The 25548-nt window shown below is 46.6% G+C and overlaps 1 protein-coding gene across 7 annotated transcripts in view; it reads left to right on the top strand.

Annotated features, from left to right (window-relative positions):
- The window catches only part of Kiaa1549l (KIAA1549 like), a 279877-nt gene that overhangs the window by 158977 nt on the left and 95352 nt on the right, over positions 1-25548 (top strand). For 2 of the 7 annotated variants that reach the window (XM_052725831.1, XM_052725830.1), the window contains exons 2-9: positions 5501-5845; positions 6338-8047; positions 8440-9060; positions 11279-11394; positions 14470-14689; positions 15480-15613; positions 22539-22701; positions 24577-24636. In XM_052725831.1, the coding sequence (XP_052581791.1) occupies positions 5501-5845; positions 6338-8047; positions 8440-9060; positions 11279-11394; positions 14470-14689; positions 15480-15613; positions 22539-22701; positions 24577-24636 (3369 nt within the window). The remainder of the gene's footprint in view (positions 1-5500; positions 5846-6337; positions 8048-8439; positions 9061-11278; positions 11395-14469; positions 14690-15479; positions 15614-22538; positions 22702-24576; positions 24637-25548) is intronic. The other 5 variants (XM_052725837.1, XM_052725836.1, XM_052725834.1 and 2 more) reach the window with 4 other exon arrangements.

The following is a 25548-nucleotide window of genomic DNA, read 5'->3' as shown; positions in this document are numbered from 1 at the left end:
GAGGCTGGCTGCCTCTGCTTGAGTCAAAAACAGCAGCAAACTGAACAGGATAGAGGGCTTATATAGAGCTTCTTGGGAAGGGGGTGGAACGTGTCAGGGTGGAGCTTTCCAGGGTGGAGATTGGTGGGGTTTCAAATCCAGAGACTGAGCCTTTTGCTCTGCAGGGTCCAGCAGTTAGGGAAGTTAGAGTATTCTGTGGATGGAACCTGGCTGGCAGTTAGAGGTCCTCGGGGAATCTTGTGCTACTGGGGTTCTGTTCAGGAAGTCCTTGCCTATATTTAATTCATTTCTTTGTTCTTTTCCTAAGATTTATATCCATTTAAAAATGTGTATTTCACACACACACACACACACACACACACACACACACACACACACACACACACACACACGTGTATGCAGGTGCCCACGGAGGTCAGAAGAGAACATAGAATCTCTTGGAACTGGAGTTACAGGCTGTTGTGGACGACCTGGTGTGGGCGCTGGAAACTGAATTTGGGTTCTCTGGAAGGGCATCAAGCACTCTTAATCAAGGAGCCATCGCTCTAACCTCCTCACTCATTTCTTAAAATGCAGCCTATGGCGCTGGTCATCACCAAGGAGGAGGAAATGGGTGTCAGAGTGAGAACGGTTAGCAGGCTCTGGAAGTATGGGCTCTGTTCTTCTGCTATATAATAGGCAATTGAATGTTTATGTCATTACTTGTGGCCTATAGATTATATATAGAATGAATTTCAATGTATGAAATACTTCCTGGTTTAAGAATGGCAGCATTTTTTCTGCAGGCTAAGCTTTGTCTTCGTAGCTTGAATTTCTTCAAGCTCATGGTGAACTTCAGTCAGCTCCTCCTACACAGAAAGTACCTTACTTTTAAAGAGAGTTTCCCACCCTATTTCTGCATAAGGAAGTTTTGAACACAGACAAGCCCATGTATTTACTCCTAGCCTGTGTCTTTGTTTACCAACAATTTCAGTTAGCTGACATGTCTTTGAAACACTGTTCTCTGTAGGTCTTCATACCAATTATCTTCTGAATGTGTGTCACTTGCTAATCAGTGAGTATGGCTTCCTCCTCAGCTTTATGTATGTCATTGGTAGTTTTTTAAGTTACTGTATTCTGAAGTCAAATGTGCTTGAGAAATATCCCACACATATTCTAAGAGTTGAATACTATGAAATAAAGTTGAATTAAAACACATCATTTGGAGATAGCAAGACGGCTCAGAGGATAAATGGGATCGCCAACTATCCTGATGACTCAAGTTCGATCCCCAGGGCCCATATAGTAGGACAGAAATGACTCCCAAAGCCGTCACTAGACCTCTAGATGCCCACCATGTGAGACCAACACTCATACCTGTATGCACAGACACACATTGTTGGGCTCAAGTTGTCAGACCTGATGTCACGTGCCTTCATCTGCTGAGACCTCTCACTGGCCCAGAAAGTGATCTCTGGAATGTCTTCCTTCAACATTTAAATGTCTTACCCAGAAGCCACACTCGCCAGTTTTGTTTATAACTCATTAGCGGGAGCTAGTCACATGGTGTCAGCCAATCATCGTGGTATTTTAAGAAGTTCATTCATGAAGCTTCATGATGTCATGTGCTCGGAAGGAGAGCGGTAGCATTAATGAGTGTCATACCAGAGCACAGCAGATGGCATGTCTCAAAACCATTCATAGATACTGCCTTCCCCATGCACTGGGGGTTGTGTGGGAGAATAGAGGCTCCTGTGGGAAACCCTGCATTCTAGTCAGAAGAAACAGCTCCACTATAGGCCATCATTCTTACTTTAGCCTGGGGTTTTTCGTCAGCCTCCTTTGGTTGTGTCAGTGACCCTCACATGACCTCCTAGCATCTATTCCTCCCCCCATTTGCAATATGTTTGTGAGAGAACATCTTGCTAGAAGCAAATGCTGCTTGGCCTAAGCATCCTTCTTGTTACGAGGCTATGTCTTTGAAACAAGATGAGGTTGTTTCGACTCTGGAATCAGACTAATGCTTGAATCTGTTTCAATAAAAGGACACAGAGATCCTACATAGATTTCATCTGACATCCAAATCCTTAAAAAAAAAAAGATTCTGAAATAAACGATAACAAATAGCAAAGCTGACTTAGATAGATACTCTCTTCACTCACATGCAGCACCAGACACGGTTGGTTGGATATAAACACCGCACTGGCTATGGAGGACAAAACGTGAATGCTGAGTTAGTATGTGCCTTCATGCGAGACTTCAGCTGCTTGGAAGACCACCTCAGGCCATATGTGGTAACACTGAAGCACAATTTCCACTGTAAACCATGAAGCAGGTCCCAAGAAGAGCAGGGACTTCAGTACAGTGCTGTGTGGACTTTAGTGTCCTGGAGCCATTGCCTCCTGGCACTGTTGTCTGTGGAAGGTGGGTTTACCTGGCTGAGGCACGAGGAGCTCTGGGTCCTGAGGGTAGCGGTCACAGAGTCCTGACACGGTTATAAGGAGCCAATCAGGCTTAGGGTAGCTTCCTCAGAAGACATTGGTCTCCTTAGAGAATGTAACAGCATCCCATTGAGGATGGTGGCAGTGTGGGCTTATACCCTGATAAATCCTAAACATGACTTGAGCCCAATTTCTTTTATCTGAATCCCAATAATGGGAAATCTTTTAAAAACAAGAATACAGGGCTGATGTGGTGATATTTTATTTGTATGTTAATAAATAAAATTTGCCTGGAGATCAGGGGTCATAGGCAGCCATAAACAGAAGTCAAGCTGTAGTAGCACATGCCCTTAATCCGATCACATGGCAGGCAGAGTCTCTGTGTGTTCAAGGACACAGCCAAGTGTGGTGATACACGCCTTTAATTCTAGTACCAATCATAGAGACCTGGAGGTCTATATAGACAGGCAGTGACAAGGAAGTGAGGTGGCTGGGTTAAGAGCCAATGAGAAGGCAGAACAGCAAGGCACTAAAGGTGCAGGTTAGACAAGAAGAGGTCTCTTGGGAAGCGACGGCGGTGTGGTGAGCTAAGGTTAGTTGGTGGCTCTCACTGTTTCTCTCATCTCTACGACTTGCACCCCTGTATTTGGCTGTGTGTTTCTTATTTAATAAGACTGTTTAGAAATTCATCTACAGGCTAAGGAGATGGTTCAGAGGTTAAGAGCCCTTGTGGCTCTTCCAGAGGACCAAGGCTCAATTCCTAGTACCCACATGGGGGTTCACAACCATCTGTAACTCCAGTTTCAGGGCATCTGACACCTTCTTCAATGAGCACCAGATAGGCATGTGGTATAAATGGATACAAGCAGGCAAAACACCCATGCATATAAATAAAATAAAATTAAAATAATTTAAATTTTTATTTAAAAGAAAAAACCAAGAACACAAAGGATCAAAAGGAAAATGTCCATGTGTTCTTATTCGGAGTGAAAAATTCCATCTGCCCTTACTTTTCCAAGTCTCACGAGAAGAAATTGGAAAAGCCGTTTCAGAAGACAGTTACGACTTAGCTTTTGTCGTGGAGAGGGTGGTGCTTATCCCCAGCACCTTCATGTTGTACGACGACTCTCTCCGGTTGTCCACTTCTTTGGTTGGCAGAATACAGTATGGGAGGAAGGGAACCGGGAGATGCAGCCGAGCCCTGGGAGGGAGGAGCCCTGTTCCCCCACCTGCTTCTGCCGTCCTCTGCAGAGGGTGTCCTCTCTGTGGGCCACGCTCCTCGTACATTAAACGAACTAGCCCAGGCTGTGATCAGAGCTTATTGGTTTAGTGGTTTTCTGCACGGAGAGCCCGGCCCGGCACCTCCGTGAGTTCATTTGCTCCTCGCAGCAGCTGAGTGGAACAGTCCACTGTGCCTGCTGTCCTCAGAGATGCGACAGAGGCCAGAGACGCATGCTCACCTCTGGGTGCCTGAGACTATCGATCAACCAGACTTCCTGAATTCCTAATAAATGGCTTCTATCAAACGACTCTAATATTTTAGCTAAGAATGTAGAAAGCTCTACAAGTACCATTCCTTTCATTTCAAACTCTTAAAGCCTTAGGGCCCGAGGAGACAGCTCAGCTGGTAAAGTCCTTGCCCCTGAAGCTTGAGGAACTGAGTTTGGTCTCCAGAGGCCAGTAAAAAGCTAAACAAGCTCCTGAGTGCTTGCAATCCCAGCATGGGGTAAGTGGAGACAGGAAGATGGCCCCCTGGGGTCCTCTGACCAGCTAGCCTAGCTTAGTTGGCAAGTTCCAGGTCCCACCCAGTGAGAGATCTCACCTCCAAGAACTGTGGACAGCTCTTGAGAAACAAATGAAGGGCGATGTTTGACCTCCACATGCACAGCTACCCTTACACACATCAGTGTCGATACACACACACACACACACACACACACACACACACACACACACACACACACACGGGTGCTGATGAGAAGAGAAAGGAGAGAAATATTAGCTAAGGACACTTAGCTACCTTTTGGACCATCAACCCAGAGCAGCCAGGAGGGGGCATCATAGAGCAGGACATGCGCCATGTCACATTTCCATCTCCCCCGCCTCCCTTTCCTGCGTGTGCCAAGGCCTCCTCACCTTTACTGGGGTGTCACACATTGTGCCGACAGTCTCAGCAGGTGCTTCTAGTGACACCAGGCCTTTTGAGAAGTGTCTCCTGTTCTAGGTAGGGTATGAATAATTTCTCCTTTGGAAATAACCTAATGTGAAAAAATCGCTTCTGCTCCTTGACACAACATGAACAAAGAACCAGGAATCCTTTTAAATCCAAGAGGAATGCACTTCATTGAAGCCATTTTTTCCTTGGAGATGTTTTTTCTTGAGATGTACTAGGGGCCCGAAGAACTCGTTCATGGAAACTGGTCCTTCTTCAGACCTGTGCATTTTGTGTTCTTGGCTCAGATCTATTTTGGTGTCATTTGCTAGCCGCAGGCAGCCACATCTGTCTGATTTTTGTGGGCTTTAAGCCTGGTAAGAAATAGAAAAAAAAATTAATATTGCTTAAAAATCCCTTCATCTGCCAGGCTTGATTGATACACGCCTTTAATCCCAGCAACAGGAGGCAGAAACAGGCAAATCTCTGTGAGTTACATAGTGAAACCCTGCCTCAAAAAAAAAAAAAATTCCTTTGGCTGGGCGGTGGTGGCGCATGCCTTTAATCCCAGCACTTGGGAGGCAGAGCCAGGTGGATCTCTGTGAGTTCAAGGCCAGCCTGGCCTACAGAGAGAGATCCAGGACAGGCACCAAAACTATACCGAGAAACTCTGTCTCGAAAAAAAACAAAACAAAACAAAACTTCCTTTATCAAAGACTAATTTTTATAGCAGTGCCCTGTGGGTTCCCTGCAACCCAAACATGTACTCACTTAGTTCCTTGTTTGAATTGTTTCATGAAGGATCTATGATGAGTGGAAGGGCTCTGGGGCCAGGCAGGGCCTGTCTTGCCTGCTCCTTGTCTCCAGCACCTGCCCCACCGTCGCCATATCCCGATCCCAGGTCTCACGTGGATGCTTTCTTTCACAGGGACAGACAGTCTACAGATCCATGTCACTCCGACCTCAGAGTCCTTTCCTCTCGGGAAATTGTTACCGATTTCACCAACATGGCCTTTCTTGGAAGTCAAGTCTTCCCCGGCAGCAGACAGATTTAAGAATGTCCTGGGACAGCCTTCTGACAACACAAGCTTGCTGCAGCTCTCCCAGACACCTCTGCCCAAGGCACACCGCAGGACCAGGGCTCGTGTGGACCTCTTTTCGTCCCTTTACCAAGGAAGTGGACACAGCGCCTCCCCGGATCTGGCCAAGGACTCCACTGAGACTGTGGTCCACACGAGGCCTGAAGGAGGAGGAGAAGGAGCGGCCACGTCAGGTTTGCCTCACACCAGCATGCTGCCCCCATTGCCTACAGCCCCCTCAGCCACCTTGAGGGCCACCTCCCCATCACAGCCTCTGGTGGGGACTCTCTCCCCTTCCAAGCATCCCTTGAGGTCAGACAACCTTCCACTTCTCACTCCACCGTCCTCATCTTCATGGGCCCCTGGTTCACCTCATTCCATCCCCCCTCCTCAGCCTATAGAGCATTCCACCAAAGTGCCTTTGTTTCCCCAAATCACACCAGCTCATTCTTCTTCAGGTCAGAGCCCGGTTACTGTCCTAAACCCATTTTCTCACAAAACAAACCATTTTCCGTCCAGAAATGTCTGGACATTCATAGGGACCCCTCCTTTAGACTTTTCTAGATCCTCAACAACGCAGTACTCTGAGCTATCCCCATCAGGGAGTCCCCGCTCAGCAGGTTCCCCCACTCCTGGGGTTCTGAGCTCCATGGCAGAACTGGACCACCTGTCTCTCCCTTCCCTAGCCTCTGGAGGCCTTCCAGGTGGAAGCTCCTCATGGTCCATGTTGGAAGAGGCTTCGGGTTCTGCATCCACCCAGCCAGTCCACACAGCGGGGGCTGTCCGAGGGCGCAGTGGGGTATCGTTGCTGATTAATTTGAGCACAGCGGCAGCAAGCGATGAGGCTTGGCCTCTACATTTCCAGACGGCAGAGTCAGTGATGAGCGGCAGAGAGCTAGCCCCTGTTCCTCCTGCAAATAGCTCCACCAACTGGCCACATTTGTCAGAAGCGCCGGAGAATTCCAGGAAGCCCACCCTCCCCCCAGAAAACACCCCTTCCTCTTTACTGGCTCCTGTGCCTCTCACTACACCCAGTGAAGGGCAAATGGTCCCTTCTGAGGCCGCTCCTGGATCACCACTGAAGGGGACAGGTGCCCCTCCCTCCCTGCTTACTATCCTCCAGCCCACTAGAGATCGTGCCTCCCTAGCCCCTGTGCCGGAGGCATCCACTCCCCAGGAAGATGGCCATGATGAATACCTTCCAGATGCAGCCACACACCTCCTCTCAAGCAAAGGTCCTAATCTTCCTCCTACAATTTGGACATTTCCTCAGCAAAAAGAGGACAGGGTGACAGCCATTTTTGGGAAAAATGAAAAGGCAAATGGGACCGCTCCTCTGTGGGCCCTTTCAACTAAAGAGGCTTCAAGTCTTCACGCAGCAAATGAATTCACCTCTGATTTTAACACAGGTCGTGTTTCACCTCTCATCAAGACAGCACTAAGAACAGACCTCTATCCTTCAGGGTCACCTCCATCATCCGTGCTTGCCACACAAGCCCCTCAGGCAGGTTCTCCTGGCTCTTCCAGCACCAAGCTGGAGACTCTCACAGCTGTCGCAAGCCTGTCTGCATTGGCAGCTTCCGCTTCCAAACAGGTGACAGCGCTTCCCTCCTCCACTGATGGCTATGATTTCCCAACAACGGGAGGCATGAGAAAGCCAGCGGCCACAGATGTTTTCTGGAGCTCTCTTTCAGCCGAAACTGCATCCCTCTCCACACAATCGACAATATCTGGCTCACTGTGGCAAGCAGATCATGATTTAAACACTCACGCAATTAACTCCACGAGTCAGGAACCTCATCCAGCCTCAGCGACTCTTCCTGGTGGTACAACTTCAGCTGCCAATGCGATAGAATCTCAGCATTTCAAAGAGACTGCTGGGCAGTTGGTAACTACAGACAGCTTTAACTTTCAGGATCTAGTCTTCGGTCAAAGTGGCAATCAGCCCCCCCAACCATCAGAAGGGGCCATAGTTGAAAGCCATACAGACCTCTGGCTCACAAGCAAGCATCCCAGAGACTCTGACATGGCGATCATTGATAATTACCCACCCACGAGTCAGCATTCTATGTCACAGCTGCCTCTCCGGCCAGCCCATCCTCTGTGGCCAACTTGGCCAAGTTTAGCTTCCGCGGCCAGCTTGCAGCAAATGCTTTCAGATGGAGCAGACACAGATTCACAAGTTTCCAGTGACATCTATCTATCACCCGGAAAAAATGTCTCCCCGCAATTCCAGAGTGTCCTGGAATATCATTCATCTTCGGACTCACCTTCTATATCAACTGGTGCCTTTTCCAGGACCCCCTCCAAAGTGCTGCGAACTTCTCGGCGCCCCAAGAAATGGACAGGTGCAGCCACTAACGCAGGTAGTTTGTTTCCTGGTACCCAGAAAACAGGTATGACTGCTTTTTCGGCCAAAGCATCTTCAAGCTCAACACAGATGCCCAGCTTTGCTTTGAAGCAGCCTGCCTCCCCTCGTTCAGTAGTGAGGTACAGCTCCAGACAGGCATGCCGCTGACCCTCCCTGCCTACTTGAGGTGTTTTTTGAAAGTATTCAGAATTTATGTCCTTGTTATCAACAACCATGGCTTTGCTGTAAGTGGCATTCTCATTATGGCTAATTGACTTAATGAACCTAAGGTTGGTTCGCCCGAGCTCTCCCTGCTGCAAGCCTGGAGTGTAGAGACTTCTTACACTAGCAAGCTCACAACTGACATCCCTTCATCATCAGGACAGTGATGTGTGCCTCCCAGGCCAGTGACAAACTTTTCCTTTTCTCTCTTTGCAGTGGGAACCTCCGTGTCACCCAAGGGAGAGTCGACAGCGGCCGCCGCCGCTGCCACCACCACCACCCTGTTCCTGAGGAAGTCAAGCCCAGCAGCGTTGCCAGCCGCCCTCACTGCTAAGGGCGCTGGTGGCGGCGGCAGCAGCAGCAGTTTAGCCAAGAGCAGTCTGACCACAGCTATAGCTAAAAATGTCACCCACAAGGCAGCATCCAGCCCAAAGGTGACAGCAGGGACATTCCACACTGCCTTCCCATTCACACCGACCTACATGCTTGCCCGGACAGCACACAGCATGAGCCCGCATACGGCCACGCAAGGGGCCACGGGCTCTGCTTCAGGCCTGTTGTCCACAACACACCTCCCCAAGAAACCACAAGCCATGCACACTGGCCTCCCTAATCCCACCAGGCCAGACACACCCAGAGCATCCACGACCCGCCCACTGACGATCACAGCCGCACTGACGTCCGTGACAGCGTCGGTAAAGGCCACGAGACTGCCATCTTTGCAGACAGGAAACACGGATGCTGCTTTTCCAGCTGTGTCTACAGCAGTGGTCACCACTGGCAGAGTGGCCTCCAACTTGGACTGTCAGATGTCCCACAGGCTCCTAGTAAAGACAGGTGAGCGGCCACTGTCTTCTGGGTCTGAGGACAGAGGGGTAATCCTGACCTCAGCAATTTGATGGAATAAGTTCTCTTAGATCAGTGCTTGTCAATCAGGAGTGCTCTCCCTCTCCCTCTCTGAGGGGGCATTGGGCCACATCTGGAGACATGTTGGTTGTCACACTTTGGGAAGGGAGTGTTACTTGGAACCTGTCGGCACCTGGGATTATGTTAACATTTCACAATGCTCAGTTTGCCCAATAAAGACTAACTGTGGCTGGAGACCGCACTCAGTTGGTAAAGTGCTTAACATGAGGACCTGAGTTGACCTCCTGGAACCCATGTTTTAAGAAAGCTGGGTACGGTAGCTTATAACCCCAGAGCTCCAGGGAAGCAGAAACAGGCAAATCCCAGAGCTCACTGACCAGTCCGTCTGGCCTACTTGAGGAGCTGTGGTGAGAGATCCTGTCTCAAAAAACAAGGTGGGTAGTACCTGAGGAGTAACCTGGGATTGCCCTCTGGCCTCCACATACCTGAATGCGCGCGCGTGCGCGCACACACACACACACACACACACACACACACACACACACACACACACACACACGGCTGAGGGTAGGGAGAAAGAGAGTATGTCAAGGTTGAGAAACCTTGACTCTCATCAAGTGCCAGAAAAGGGGAACATTAGATGACACAGATTCTAGTCCTAGGATTGGTTCTGACATCAGAAGTGTCCAGGGAAACCACAATTACTCCAGTGGGCCAGGGAATTCGAGAACACAGCGTGTTTTGTCTGTGAAGTACACCAGTGATGTCTCACAGGCGTAAACGATATGATTCATTTAACACAAAATCTTGGGAATCGCTGCACCATTCAGAAAGCCTTTCCTAATCAGCAGATACCAACTGGACAGTTGAATCATAAGGGGAAAGGGTGGGGAGGGGGTCGGGAGGGGAGCTAGGATCTCTTTTGAGGTTAGTGGGGTGGATCTCTTCTCTACCCCACTCCCTAGTTGCAGAGAGGAAGTCTAGAATGCCTAGAGTGTTTTGAATAGTGCAGGAGTGTTTTCTATAAAAAGCATTAGACAAATTATTTGAAAGAGCGTGCCAGTGTTGAATGCTCATTCCCGCCTTCCTCCTCACCCCACAAAGAATGAAAGGAAATTATATCTTGAGACATGTCTTATTCTAAAATGGGAAATTGTGAAGCTAGGCATAGCAGAAAATACAGTATCTCTTTCTGTTTCTCTATTATACCATCTGGGTTTTTAGCCCCCTCCCCTCTCCAGAGCCAGGCCTGCTCCCAGCCCCCACCCCATGCAGAAACAGTCTCTCAGCTGCTCTCTTCTTCCTCCCCTGACACTAGCTACAGCTGACCAGCCCTCAATTCTTTCTAGTCTCACCCCTGAATATCTCTTCTCTCCATCCTGCCTCCCTCTGCCCCGACCCTGCACACATTTCTCTCTCTTCAGACCTCTGCCTTCTTCAGTCTATTTACCAGCGTGTAGTCAAAGGGAAATCCTCTAGAATTCATTACTTCATCTTAAATCCCTATTTCCTCTCTCCCTTAGAACCAAGCCAAACATGGACACTGACAAGATTCGCCTCCTTCCCCTCACGCCTTTTCACTTGGAGCCCCTGGCTCTGGAGTCAGGGGGATGGCAGTCCCTTCCTCTTGCCGAGCTGACCTGCCGCTGTTACCCTTCAGTACTCACCAGAAGCATCAGTTCCCATGGAAACCTTCCCTGATCCCAGCCTCTGCCGGAAGCCTTGGCAGAACTCTGACTTCCTTCTAAGAGTGACAGTTAAATTCGTCACAGATGCCATTCGCATCCCCACCTGTGAGGTGGACCTGTCCCTCTGGATTCAGGGTTGATAGAGCTGTAGAGCCCAGCTCAGGGCCAGTCTCTGCATCACTGGATGCTGTTACAGAAATGTGGTCGCAGGTTGGCCCGCGGGGGGCCAGGCATACAGAGGCTGGTACTCACAGTCAGAGGCAGCATGGGTTGGAAATGAAGCACCATCAACATACCAGCTCCTTGGCATTAAGGCCTCATAAACGGCTTGGGCCTTCATCAGACCAGTAGTCACTCCCCCAGCCTGCCCCCTGATTGGCGGGTCTTTGCTTATTATCCAGCTCTACTCTGGATTTGATGGACCTAGAGCCTGGGGGCTGCTTGTTCATTATGAGGTTCATTCTTGTCGCTGATTACTGTGCTTCTGTTTCACCCCACAGTCTTCTTCCTAACCCAGAGGAGGGTGCAGAGCAGTGAGTCCTTGAAGCTTGGTGTAACCAAAGGGCTCACTCAGGCATTGCGGAAGGCTTTCCATCGGAACGATGTCTCTGCTCACGTAAGCGCCTTTCTTTCTAAGCTGGCCAATTCAGCCCCCCACCACACACACCCCCTTTGGATGTTTTCCTCCTTCCTAGGCACCACACCCACACCATCTTGTGGCTGGAGAAAAAGGTCATTTCAAGATGAAAACTTGAGACAAATTACATTGTATTACTCTCATACTTTGAAACATTGTCCCAGCATATGAGGAGTATTGGGTATCCTCTGGAAGCTATCCACTGTTGTTTTGTCTTTCATTTTTTTCTCTTCATCTTCTACACAATTATAAATAGTGATTTATTTCTGGACATTTAACAGGTATGATAAAGACTGCTTATTGTAGATATTGCCTGCTTATACTCCCAGAACACAAGAGGCTGAGACAGGAGGATTCACCTAAATTTGAGGCTACTCTGGCTACAGATTAAGACTGTCTCAAAACCCAAACCCAAACCACCACTACCGTTAACAACAACAAAAGCCCAAATTACTCAGCTATGGAAGAGGAGTTCCACTTTGTGTGACATGCCAGCAGCAGAGAGGGAAGTAAACACTTTACCCGCCAAACACCTCAGTGCCAAGTACTGCTTAATAACTGCTGGCTGGTTTCAATGGCACAGCCAAGCAGCAGAGGCATTGTTTTACAGTCTTTTGGGTTGATCCCAAGTGTTAGAGCAGTAAATGCAACTGGCAGCCAGTGGGCTCCCTTTGTACCACTTAACCACATCATTCTGGCTTCCTCTTTTGATGGCCTGGGTGACAGCTGCATCCAGCCTAATGGTCCCGCCCCACCCATCACACAGAGGACCAGGGATGAGATTTTGGCACATCCTCTATTGGTCATTTTCAGTCTCTCTGTTACGATTCTAAAAAAAGAGATCGAGAGGAGGAAAGAAGGGAGAGAAGGGGGGAAAGGCACTCTACGCTAGGTGGTCCCTGTACTGGGGATCTTAAAAATTTTAAACCAAAAGCGGAACTGCTCTCCTTCGTTTGCCTGGTGTGGTGTTTCCAATGGCCTCTGTGGCGTTCGCTTCTTTTGTACATCATTGCAGACCCCTGCCACACTTACTGTTGCAATCTTTAAAAAATGATTGGTGCACTTTGTAAACTTAGCACTTTTAAGTCAGGGTCATTTTCCATGAACAAAAGGTAAGGGCACAAATGAGGAAAGTGGGCACAGACAGCCCATGAAGTTCCAGTTAGCTGAGGTTGCCTACACATGCTGGGGGGCAGAGCCTGGCATCCCTCTGCTCAGGTATTGACCCGTTTGTTTGTTTGTTTGTTTGTTTTAGTTTTTCAAGACAGGGTTTCTTTGTGTAGTTTTGGTGCCTTTCCTGGATCTCGCTCTATAGACCAGGCTGGCCTCGAACTCACAGAGATCTGTCTGGCTCTGCCCTTCAAGGGCTGGGATTAAAGGCGTGCGATACCATCATCGGCTTATTTGTTTATTTTTAAAGACATATGGGTTTATAAATAGTCCCTGAACTGAGGCTTGCTCTTTGAAGTCATTAAAAGGGCTGGAAGTTCACAGCTTGCCCACTGGGTGAGTTACTCTTTGGGGCTACGGTCATGGGCCATCTTGAAGCTCCTTGGTTAGTCATCTTTATAAAGAACTAATTGAGAACACACTTTGGAAGGACCAAATTCCATCCATCATGTCACAAAATCAGTTTTCTTGAGTTTTTTGAAAAATATTTGTGACTTGGGGCCTTGTGCGAATGGTTTGCCCCTGGCCTGTCTCCCCAGCCCTGCACGACGCTAATGCAGATGCAGGAGTGGGGAAAGTATGCAGAGGTTAAAACAGCTTGACCTAGAAGCCCAGTTTTATAGCATGAAGCGCATGGGAGATGGGCAGTGGTGCCAGTTGTAGCCGTTATATGTGTATTAAAAGTGTCAGTGAACAGTACATGTAAGGCATGGGTGGTAGATTGTCTGTGATCTTGGTTTTACCACAATAAAAAGAAGAAAGGAGGCTGGGGATCCCCTCAGAAGTAGAGCTTTTGTCTACTGTGCTCAAAGTCCTAGGTTCTACCTCCAGCAAAACACACACAAACACACACACACACACACACACACACACACACACACACACGATACATACAAACACCCCACACACAAACATATACATTTGCATGCACACGTAGACAAACATGCACATATGTACAGACACAAGCATACACCCACTCAGGCATAGAGAGAAGTAAAGAAATTATGCAGCAGTATCTATCCTGTATACATATATGTAGACATTTTTTCTTTACACACACATATACATATACACGAAACTATGTATTTCTAAGCAAAAATGATTGAAAGGAGATGCACCTAGCAGGTAGTGGCGGTAATACCTGAGGCAACTGGGCAATTGTCATTTTTTTCTCTTAGTTTTTCTAAAACTCCAATTTCATGATAAACATCACATTTAATATAAAAAAAAACAAAAACCCACACTTAAAACTATAAACATACAAGATCAACAAAGCAAAATGCAGTAAGAATAAGTTCTAAAGGTTCAAAATCCTTCCACTGGAATAGAGAAGGCCCAGGCCATCCAAGTCCCTTAAGACTCACCTGGGAGAGAAGGCCTCTGGTTCATCCCCACCTTGGCCTTGAACCAGTGTCTCGGCCAAGCATGGAGCCAAGGCTGAAGACTCCACCTTAGATACCTTGTCGTCCATCCCCAGAAAGTGCCCTACTGCGTTCATCGTTCCTGCCTTTTGCCTCCCAGGAATGGTGAGGTGTAACTTGTTTTTTCTAAGCAGCATTCTGTTCCTTAGACATCTCTTCTGCCTGCTGCCCCTTCTCTGACTTCCTGGTGATATAATTAGTGCTCACTGGATCATGCTCAAAATACTTAAGGAATCCAAAACCAGATTCAGCTTTATCTCATGTAGGTTTGATGTGAGTTTTCTTTTGTTGTTTCGTGATACTTTGGAATTCACATGTGCACTTAACAGGGTTGTTAAGATGTTTGTTGAATGAGAATGTCCTAGTCTGCAGTCTTACTGAGCAATAGCTGTAAGAACATGAAGAAGAACTTAAAGTACTGTGGAAATAAACAGTGCATTCTGGGGGTCCATTTGTTTTGTAGGTGGACATCCTGGAATATTCTCATAATGTCACAGTTGGCTATTATGCTACCAGAGGAAGGCTGGTGTATTTGCCTGCTGTGGTGATGGACATGCTGGGTGTGTATGGTGTCAGCAACGTCACTGCCGACCTGAAGCAGCACACTCCCAACTTACAGTCTGTGGCGGTCCTTGCCTCCCCGTGGAAGCCCCACCCTGCAGGTGCCTTCCAGCTGAAGACAGGCAAGTCACCAGAAGGAAAAGGCCCCATCGTTCTGGGACCAGACAGGCAGACCACTGTCGAAAAGCCTCACTGCTAGCTGCTCGTCAGCTTCCGTGGTCCTTACGCCTTCAGATTTCCCTATTCATCAGATGTCTGTGTTCCCCGACTAAACCTCTGTATTTCTAACTTTCTTAGGCATGTTCCACCACAGAGTCTTTTCTTCCCAATCCATATGCTTAGTGCATCGCAGCATAGAATACTGTGTTTTCCCCCTTTCTTACCAGTGGCTACAGCTATAAGTTGAGCACCTATAAAACCTATAGTCTGGAACTAACAGGGTTTGGCTCTTATTGAAGTAGTTTCCCAGCAAAGACTTTGACATCTTTCTCTCAATTTTCCTTGTGATTGCTGAGTTGCAAAGTTTGTGAACCACAAGAGCGGAGGTTCCACTGCAGTGGAAGCCATCGGCTAGGTGTGGGGGACAATTGATCATCCCCATCCACAGAGACAGAGGACACTGGTTTGTCATCTTTGAGCAGATGTCTGCAGAGTCTCATTCGATAAAGTCATGACGTCCTTTGTGTTGGAGAGAACCTTAACCTTGGGCTCAGTCATGCTTTTAATTATTCTCTGCCATAAATCATCTTAAGAGCTACTTTTAAAACTATAATTAAAGCTTGTCTGGTCTTACTGTTTATTTGCCTAATTTCTGTAACCTAAAAATCATGCTGTTTTATATCACCACCGCTGTTAAATTTGAGGAACTAAGACAGAGCCCTGATGAGTGCTGACTTGTGGTTCTTCTTCTAGTGTTGCAGTTCGTAAGCCAGTCAGACAACATTCAGTCCTGCAAGTTTGCCCAGACGATGGAGCAGAGGCTGCAGAAGGCATTCCAGGATGCAGAGAGGAAGGTCCTTAACAGCAGGAGCAACCTGACGCTTCAGGTAGGGAGGAGAGGCTTCAGGCTGCATGGTAGATGGACAGCCATAATGCATGTATTGGTCCCCCCATTTAGAAGCTGTCATACACAATGTAAGTTTGTACCTTTGGCAGGTGATATAGACATTGGTGAGGGTGGCTGAGGTCTGGCTATAGCAGGTAGGATTCCGTGTCACTATGAACCTATCATGATTCAGGGATTAATATTTGGTTTTTGTATGTAATGCTTCTTCTGGCCTTCCTTCCTTCTTTTCTTTCTTTCTTTAAAGATTTATTTACTTATTATGTATACAGTATTCTGTCTGCATGTATGCCTGCACACCAGAAGAGGGCATAGGATCTCATTATAGATGGTTGTGAGCCACCATGTGGTTGCTAGGAATTGAACTCAGGACCTCTAGAAGAGCAGCCACAGTGTTTTTAACCTCTGAGCCATCTCTCCAGCCCTCCTCCAGCCTTTTAGTGAGCTTATCATTAAAGAATTGAACCTGAATGTACTTTACAAGGTGAACCAATTTTCTTAATATAAAATGAATTAATTTAACTTTTTACATTATTTGCGTGTGCGTGCGTGCGTGCATGTGGGTGTGTGTGTGTGTGCGTGTGTTTGGCAGGCTCATGCTACAGAGCAAATGTGGAGTTCAGAGGACAGTTTGTGAGAGTGAGTTCTCTCCTTCTCACACGTGGGTCTCAGGGATCGACTGCAGGTCGTCACCATGCTTGCTTGGCAGGTGCCTTTATCTCCTGAACCATCTTAGGGCCAGTGGATCGATTTTAAAATCTAACTCTGTTGTGATTTATGGTGATCAACTGTTGTGTGATTTTCTTTGGGCTATTTCCAAGCTTCAACACAAATGATCATTACATGCAAACAGAAACACCCACAGAAACACACCCACGTCTTCTAGAGCGTGGGCTTCCTCTCTGCCAGCATCTGTGCTTAGTGGTTTACAAATATTGTTCTGTGTAATGATCAAGACATCCTCTAAGATATGGTCTCCATTTTGTTCAAATGAGAAATGAGAGAAGAATTATGAAAATCCCAGAAGGTCACATGGTTGGAAAAGAACAGAGTAAAGATGTGAGCCCAAACTCTGTCTTCTTATCCACCAAGCTGTCCCAGCATTGATACAGTATAGAAAGGGTGTCCCCGAGCCCTTGGCAAGTGTGTCTTTCCCAGGGAAATCCAACTCCTAGAGCACCATATATTTGGCTTCCTGGCTAACAATGTGAACACCACGGAAAGCCTTTTTCAGACCCATTGTTTAGTGTGTGTGCAATTATGTAGATAACATCTCAATAAGGATAGATGCTTCTTATTGGTATTCATCCAGCCCCCAAAGTCTCTAATTAATGCCACTGTTCTGTGTCTGTTTTGACTACTCAACTAAGGCCTTTGCAATTAGACCCAGGGCTTTTGAAATTGGCATTTAGCATAAGTGAGTTACCAGCAAAGCCAATGCCATGTAGAAAGCACACGATCTAATTTGAAGGAGCAGCTTTCCTTTTCTAGACTCGGGCAAAGTGGAACAGAGAGGATCTCATTACAACTCGGCTCTTATTAGTCTAAGATCTAAAAATGTGTCACAGATTTAAGATTTATGTAAGCAGTGTGACTCAGCTCTTATGGGAAATCTTTTTCTTCAGGTTTGGCGCTGTGGTCTTAACAGGTGTGTGAACCTAAGCGGTTTGCGACAGCAGAATATGCATTAAGAGATTTGTTGAGTGTCTGCTGTTTATTAGATCCTTTGAGATCAGACACCAAGATAAATAAGTTGCCCTCGGCCTTCAGCCTGTCTCTGTGGCGAGCTGGTTATGGGCTATAAGATGAAACATAAGCAACAAAGCTTCCTTGGAAAAGACTACCGCAGGAGACTTGACCATTGCATTTAACTAGATTTGAGATGCTTTCTGAATGTTGGAAGCCTTTGAAATTAATTGAATGAATCATTTTTATTAATCCCATTTCACATTTGGCCTTGGCCAATATGAAGTATCAGAACCAGGTTTGTCGACGATTTAACACGCCTCTCTTGGTCTCTCTGTCATTCACAGATAACTGCATGCCTTCCTGGGATCATGATAATATGACTTCCAAATTAATGTTTTTGTAATACTTTTCCATTCCATTCCATTAAATATAATTTGTATGGTACTTTGAATCCTTTGTGGAATAAAAAGATGTAAATATCACTCATTGGAAAAGTGACTTAAAAAAAACCACATGGTATATTAGAAGCTAGATTATAGTTGACTCAATGAGGGTATAACAGAATCCAAGCTTATGAGACATAAGCAGAAAGAGGCAATGATGGGCTCATTCCACTGAGAAGTTCACAGCCTATTCACTGGAGGCATACCTGAATCCTGGTGGATCAACAGTTTCTTCAGAAGTTCTCTGTTCATCTCTTGGCTTGCTTTCCTCCAGACCCCCCTCCTCTTTCTTCTTTGAAGATTTGTTCGTGTTTACTGTAGATATGCTTTGCCTACAGTATGTATGTTAGTGCCTCCCATACACAGAATGCCCAGGGAGGCCGGACAAAGGTGTCTGATCTTCTAGAACTTGAGTTACAGATGGCTGTGAGATGCCTTGTGGGTCCTTGGGGAAGGAACCCAGGCCGTCTGGAAGAACAGCAAGTGCTCTGAACTTCTGAGCTATCTCTCCAGCCCCAGCACACTTCTTACCTCTATGGAGTGGTCCTTGGTGCTTCCAGATTTGCCTCGTTCTTATTGCTTATGGTCTTGTGGAACCAAAGAGCCCCAGACCCTGGGACCGACTCTTATTGGTCCCACTGTGAGACTTCTGGATTGATAACTGTGACCAAGGAGATGAAATATCCTGGTCAACATGGTCTGGCACAGATGCCTACTCCTGGAAAGTGAGGAGTGGCAGCTGTGTCCAGAGCACATGGACAAAGTGGAGAAGGGAGGTGGCTTTCCGGGGACCATGATGCTACTGTGAGAGGAGAAAGATGCTGGGAACAAAGTGGGCTGTGGTCTAATGAGCTAACGAACCAGGATGAGTGATTGAGTCAGAGGCTTCATAAAGGGACACGATTGAGTTCGTTAAAGAAGATACAAAGGCATGGGAACAGGGCTGTGTTCATTGTTTAGGAGACCTTAAGCTATAAAGATCTCAATCTTCACCAATGGGAATTGTAGATTGAATGCGATCCCTATGGAAATCCCATCTGGAGAAAGAGCCAGGAGGATTGCTGTAGATGCAAGGGCAGGCTAGCTTGCATAGCAAGTTCAAGACCAGTCGGGGGATGAGGGAGTACATATTCCTGTCTCAAAAAGCAGAAGGGGAGAGGAGGGCAGAGGGAGATGCCTGAGCAATTGAGGATGTTTGCTGCTCTTGCAGAAGACCTGAGTTCAGCTCCTAGTACCCACATCAGGCAGCTCACAGCCACCTGTAACTCCACCTTCAGGGGTTCCAATACACTCTTCTGGCCTTCATGGACACCTACACACACACACACACACACACACACACACACACACACACACACACACACACACACACACCAATCCCAGTGACATTTATAAAGACAGAAATAGAGAAATCTATCCTGAAGTTCAAGTAGAGCCTCAAAAGACCTTGAAGAACAAAAACAATCTTGACAAAGGACACATTTTATAAGTTTCACACTTTCTTGTTTCAAAATTAATTTAAAAAAAAAGCTATGATAACCAAAACAGTGTGGTCTTTCTTTTCTGACAGACACAGAGACCAATGGTCTAGATATAGAGGCCAGAAAGAAATCTACTATTGTTATCAAGTTAGTCTATGAGGAAAAGGATAATCTTTTAAATAATGGGTATCCACATTGCAAAAGAAGGAAGCTGGAGCTACACCTAACATTGTCAACCAAAATCATCTCAAAGTGGATCAAAGACTTACATGTAAGAACTAAAGAGCTTGGAGCATAGAGGAAAGATTTCATGGGCCTGGGTGTCTTGGACCCTATTGGAAAACCACAGGACCAAGAGAAACAAACCAATTGGACATCCTTGAAAACTTTGCCTATCAAAAGACACTAATAACAGAGTGAAGGATAACCCAAAGAATCACGAATCATCTGTCTGATAAGTGATTAATATCCAGAACTTAAAGAAATGGAAAGAATTTCTTCCATGCATCAATTAAAAGAAAATTAGTGGCAACAGAGGGCTGGGATAAGTGTTGCTGTACTTGTCTAGTATGCATTATGCCCTGGGTTTGAACTATGTCACCATGAAGAGAGAGGCAGACAGAAACAGAGATGAGGCTGGGCGTGGGGTGGGGAGAGAGAATTTGACCTATCAATTATGAGACATGACTTCTTATTTATTGGAACAATCATTCTCAAAAACAAAATCCCAGAAAATAGTAAGTGTTGGTGAGCATATGGAGGAGTTAGAGTTCTTGTATGCTTCTAGAGGGGTGTGCAATGGACAGCCACTGTGGAACACGGTAGCCTGGACCCTCAAGAACCTAAACATGCAGTTACAATATGATCCAGTAGCTTCATGTCCATCTACATATCAAAAAGAATTAAAAACAGGAACTAGGAACTAAAATAGGTATTTGTGTAGTGTTCACAATGGCAAAACGCCAAACGTGAACCAAGTGTCTATCAAATGGATACATGAAAACCAAATGTAGTCTATTCAAGTGCTGGAGTGTTCCTAAGCCTTCAAACAAGAAGGGCATTCCGGTGCCTACTGTAGCCTGGGTGGCGTTGAGGTCATTGTTCTAAGTGAAGTAAGCCAGTCAGAGAAGGAAAACTACAGTATGATTTCTCTTCTACCAGATATCTAGCGTTGTGGAACAGTCAGGAATCCTACTTTAAGAGCAACCTTGGAATAAGAAGATAGAGAAACTGGGAGTTGTTTAATAGGTATAGAGCTACAGTTGGGGCAGTGAGGAAGTTCTGGAGATGGTGTTGGTGATGGTTGGCAAAAAATGAGAATCTATTCAATGTTGCTGAACTATGTGCTTAAAAATGGTCAAAATATTAAATTCTGTGATTTATATATTTTACTACAACAAAAACGTATAACTTACCTGGTTGACTATAGGATGCATGCATGTATGTATGTACATACACAATTTTATGAATGTGTACACACATATCTATATATATACATATTTATATATTACTAGCTTTATGGGTTTCTTGGAGGTCCAGGGAGATGTAGTGCTACTTATTGAAAGGTGACAAGTATTCAGTAAATATTCACAATAGTGGTAAAGATCAAAAACAGTTTTATTATTATGATGATTTATTTTTATTATTTATTTGTGTGTCATGGTGTGTGTGTGTGTGTGTGTGTGTTTGTGTGTACACGCACATACATGTGGGTGCCCTAAGAGGCCAGAAGTTGGCATTGGATTCCCTGGAGCTGGAGTGACAGGTGGTAGTGAGCCACCTGATCTGAGTACTACCCATCAAACTGAGGTCCTCTGAAAGAGACCCGAGTGCTTTTAGCTCTTAGCCACTGAGCCGTCGCTCCAGTTCCCAGGGAACTCTCGAATCCTCAGAAAGTGCTTTTTCCCTGCACACCTGGGGACAGAGGTCTGCATACCTGGAGCTGAAACACATTCCAGAAATACTTTCTGGGAGGAGAACAAGCGCTGAGCAGACAAGTTGGCTGGGTTATCCTTAATCAGGAGATTATGGCTCTTGGTTGGGGAAGAGAGAAAGCTGTCACATGTGGGGAAAGACAGCAAAGTGGAGAAGCTATTCTGAGCAGCTTTCTTCAGAATTAGGACAGAGAGCAAAGCTGTAGAGATGATTTCTGAGTGAAAAGGTCCCATCAAGCCAGGTGGCAGCCAGCCCCCAGGTGGGTAAGACAGTACTCAAAAGGAACTTGAAAGTTCCAAAAAGGCACCTCAGCTGAGCGTGCGGGCAGGGCCAGCCCAGTGCCCAGGCTATACCTGGGCCCTGATGCCCACAGGGAGGGTGACTGGCGTCAATGCCCTGCCCTTCCTTCCTCTCTCCCATGCTCACTCATCCCCCTTTAGCTAACACCAGTGGTCAAAGAAACCATCGTGTAGTCCTTGAGGGCTAGCCTGTAGGATGCCCTTTGTGACGTGCAGGACAGTGGCAGGGAGATCTGGAGAGAAAAGGGCAGACACACGCACATCATCCAGCAAAAGTATCTCACCAGCCCAGTGATTTTTCTCCTGCTCATGTTTTTCAAATGTTTGAGATATTTTTATCCATACATTGACCCAGAAAATCTCATTTTTCCCCAGCAACTAAAAATGAAATAAGACTGAGCATGAGAAACCCATGTTATCTTAGAGAACTTTTTTCTCATAATCCATACCAAATTCATGGTTCACAAAAGAAAGTAATTGCTCCATGAAGGATCTGTTTTGTATTTCTGAATTCCTGTTATGCTCATATTCAGTCACTTTGCTCATAACACTGGGTGCATACTCCTCTCAACCTGAAGTTCCCAGAACATTTGACAGTTGGGCCCTCCTTTAATATCCCCGTGCTCTGCTTTATATTTCCAGAATTGTAAAGATCACTTGAGTCAGTTTAGCCCCCGGAAAAGACACATGAGTAGTTAAGAGCCAGCAATGAAGACTGCTTAGGTTCAAATCCTGACTCTGTCACAAGTGAGCTGTATGACCCTGGACAAATCCCTGTCACTCTAGGCCATGGTTTCCTCATTTGTGAAAGACGGTCCTAAACAGGCGTTCCTTCCAGGGTTAGATCAAGATGGAGATGGTGTGCCCATAGCCCAGTGCCTGGCGTGCGCCTGCAGTCTGTAAACAATGACTTGCTCTTCTTTCTTCCTCCTTTCTGTCTCCCCGCTACCCTTCCATCACAACCCTCAACTCCTGTTGAAAGGTCCCTTCCTCGGCTCCCGGGACACAGACCCTCACCTTATTTGGTATGTCTCCTTCCCCTTTGCTCCTGTGTCGTTCAGATGGTGAGCACGTCCAATGCCTCCCAAGCCGTCACGCTGGTGTATGCTGTGGGCAATCAGAGCTCGTTCCTCAACGGCACCGTGGCCAGCAGCCTCCTTAGCCAGCTCTCAGCTGAGCTGGTAGGATTCTACCTCACTTACCCTCCACTCACCATCGCTGAACGTGAGTACGTGCGCCTCAGCCTCCTGGAGCAGGCCCTGTGGTTTCCCCTGGGTATCTTTCTCCGCAGCAGAAGAACCTCTGTTGTGCTACGCTGCATGTGTGTGTTATCTTGAGCAACTGAAAAATGCAACACATGGGAATTAAGTTGACAAAAAGTTCATTGCACACTGCAAGAGAGCCCTTGCTTGATGCTTACAATAAGCCTGTGAGGAGGGTGCAAAACTGTAAGAAAAAAATTAAAGCCACCCCCCCTCAAAAAAAAAAATTTCACAGGATGTCCACTCTCCCACAGCTAATATGGCTGCATGGGGACTGTGCTCTGAGCACTGCCTTCCAGAGCATCTGTCCTTAGGGGCAGTCCAGGTTGCCATGGTTTTCTCTCCCCTCCACAAATGTTCCTAGACCTTCAGGTCCAGCTGGCTACAGACAGCATAATGCAAACTTTGCGATTTGTGTCGTGACTTCACTTGAAGTCCCCGTAGTCTGAGGCCCTGGCTCTCTGTAATGCTTGTTATATAATCCTCATTACTGTGCAGTCAACTGGACTTTGAAGACAGAGCAGCCCACATTTTGTCACTTAGACATTTGCTGGGTAGCTACAGAAGTGACGGTCTGTACCCTAAATTTAATCATTATATTTCACAAGGTCACTGGCAAAGATTTCCTTTTAAAATATACCCATTAGCAAAAATGTTTCATGATTTCTTTCTGTAGTTGTTTTGATACTCTAAATAAATGAGATCGCATGCATGCGTGTGTAAGTGTGTGTGTGTGTGTGTCTGTGTGTGTGTGTGTGTGTGTGTGTGTGTGTGTGTGTGTGTGTGTGTGTGTAAAAGGTGTACTTGTCACTTAGCAGCCACTGAGAAGTTGTTTGAATGTGTATTTACTGGAAAGACCTTACAAATGTTCAGGCAGTAAGGATGACTCTGAACTTCATAAAAAGATTACGTCGTGGAAGACAGTGGCAGCCTGTCGTCACAGGGCGGCAGGTGCAGGAGCTACTTTCTCCAACCAGCTTGGTTAAGTTCTGATAATGATCACAGTTAAGTTGAACAGAGCAGCAGGGACTGGGGGAAGAGCTCAGTTGGCAAAGCGCTGGTTGTGCACTCCTGGAAATCTGGGTTTGATCTCAGTACCCGACATTCTGGTGAGGCGCTCACAACTGTAACGACACTAGTGCTGGGAAGCTGGCCTGGGAAGATCCCCGGAGGCTCACTGGCAGCCAGGCTAGCCAAATCAGCAAGCTCAAGGTTCATGAGAGAGCTTGTCTCAGAAAATAAGGGGAGGAGCAATTGAGAAAGACACTTGCCCTCATCCTCTGGCTTAAACATACACGTGTACACTTACATACACACGTGCACACACACATACACACATGAAAGATTTATTGAGCACTGACCGTGTGTGCTAAGTCCTTTACATGTCAGTTCTCGTAGTCACCGTGCTGGTAAAGCAAGACAGTAGCTCTTTCTCCAGCACTGGGGTACCACATGTAAGCCCTTAATGCTGGGAGGATCCCTTTAAGAGATAAGCATTCCTTAGACCTCCATGGTGCTAGATGATCTGTACAGAGGAAGCCCTAGCGAAGACAGGCTGCAACTGTGGGTACTGATAGTGATGTTGACCCATTTAAGAAGGCTTGGAGGGAAAACTTCAAAGAGAGAAACTCCTGAATCTCAGCCCCTGATGGAAACTGTCTCTTTAATAAGCCAACTTTCTACACAATGCGAGAGTTTGACCCGTGTGCCACAGATTCCCCAGAAATGGCAGCGTGGAACCTAGCTGCTCACCAGCTTGTCACTTCTGTGTTTCCCTTGATAATGTTTACTCATAAAACCTACCCAAGAAATGTGATGTGTTTTTTATTTGTTTTAGCACTGGAATATCCCAACCTTGATATATCAGAAACGACCAGAGACTACTGGGTCATCACAGGTAATGTCTTATTTCTGTATGTCCCTCTTTGTACCACAAGGTTGGTTTGTCTAAAACTGTGGCACTTGGTGACAGGATTGAGTCCTTTGGTCAAGGAGTTCCTTCTATAGGGCTAGAAGGGGGTTGGGGGAGCTGAGAAAAGGACACCCTGAAGATGATTACTGATAAACAATTTAAAACTGTTACCTCAACAATCCCATCCTCAGCCTGTCTCACAGCAGCACTAGTGGGTGATGTCTGGGACACCTCTCCGTGGGCAGCTGTCTGGGGCACACGTGTATGAGTGGTTCTCTGAGGCACGGCTGTGTGAGTGACTTGTAGCAAGCTTTCTTGCCAGGCTATCTTTGGATCACCAGCCTGTAAATAATGACGAGAAGACTTAACAATTATGAAAACTTGGCCTTAGGTTAGGCATTTTCCCAACTAGCTCTTATAACTTAATTAACTCATTTTTTTCAATCTACGTTCTGCCGTGTGGCTCGGTTACCTCATCTTCATATGGCACATCCCACTTGCTCCAAGTCTGGTGGGGAAATCAAGTACCTCAGTTCCTCCTCCCAGTTTCTCTGTCTCTGCCTGAAAGTCCCGCCTACACCTCCTGCCTAGCTATTGGCTGTTCAGCTTGTTATTACACCAATCATAGCAATATATCTACACAGAGTACAAATACCCCCACAACAGTGGCTGTCTGGGGCACGTCTGTGTGGGTGTCTGTCTGAACAGATGGCAGGCCTTTCCATACTGTCCTACAAAACCCAAATCAAAGCCAGAAGAGGGCCATCTGTGTGCTGCTCCTTCTCGGGGCACACGACCCACCCCACCCCAATCCTGGTGTGCTCTGTGGATGAGGTCCGGTGGGAGTCGAAGAGCAAGAGTGTTCTGGTGGCATTTTCTTTTTCCCTTGACATTTCA

The sequence above is a fragment of the Peromyscus californicus genome, unplaced genomic scaffold (genome assembly GCF_007827085.1).
Source record: "Peromyscus californicus insignis strain IS unplaced genomic scaffold, ASM782708v3 Scaffold_7__1_contigs__length_154581171, whole genome shotgun sequence".
Classification (NCBI taxonomy): Eukaryota; Metazoa; Chordata; class Mammalia; order Rodentia; family Cricetidae; genus Peromyscus; species Peromyscus californicus.
This window is presented reverse-complemented; position numbering and strand designations above follow the sequence as displayed.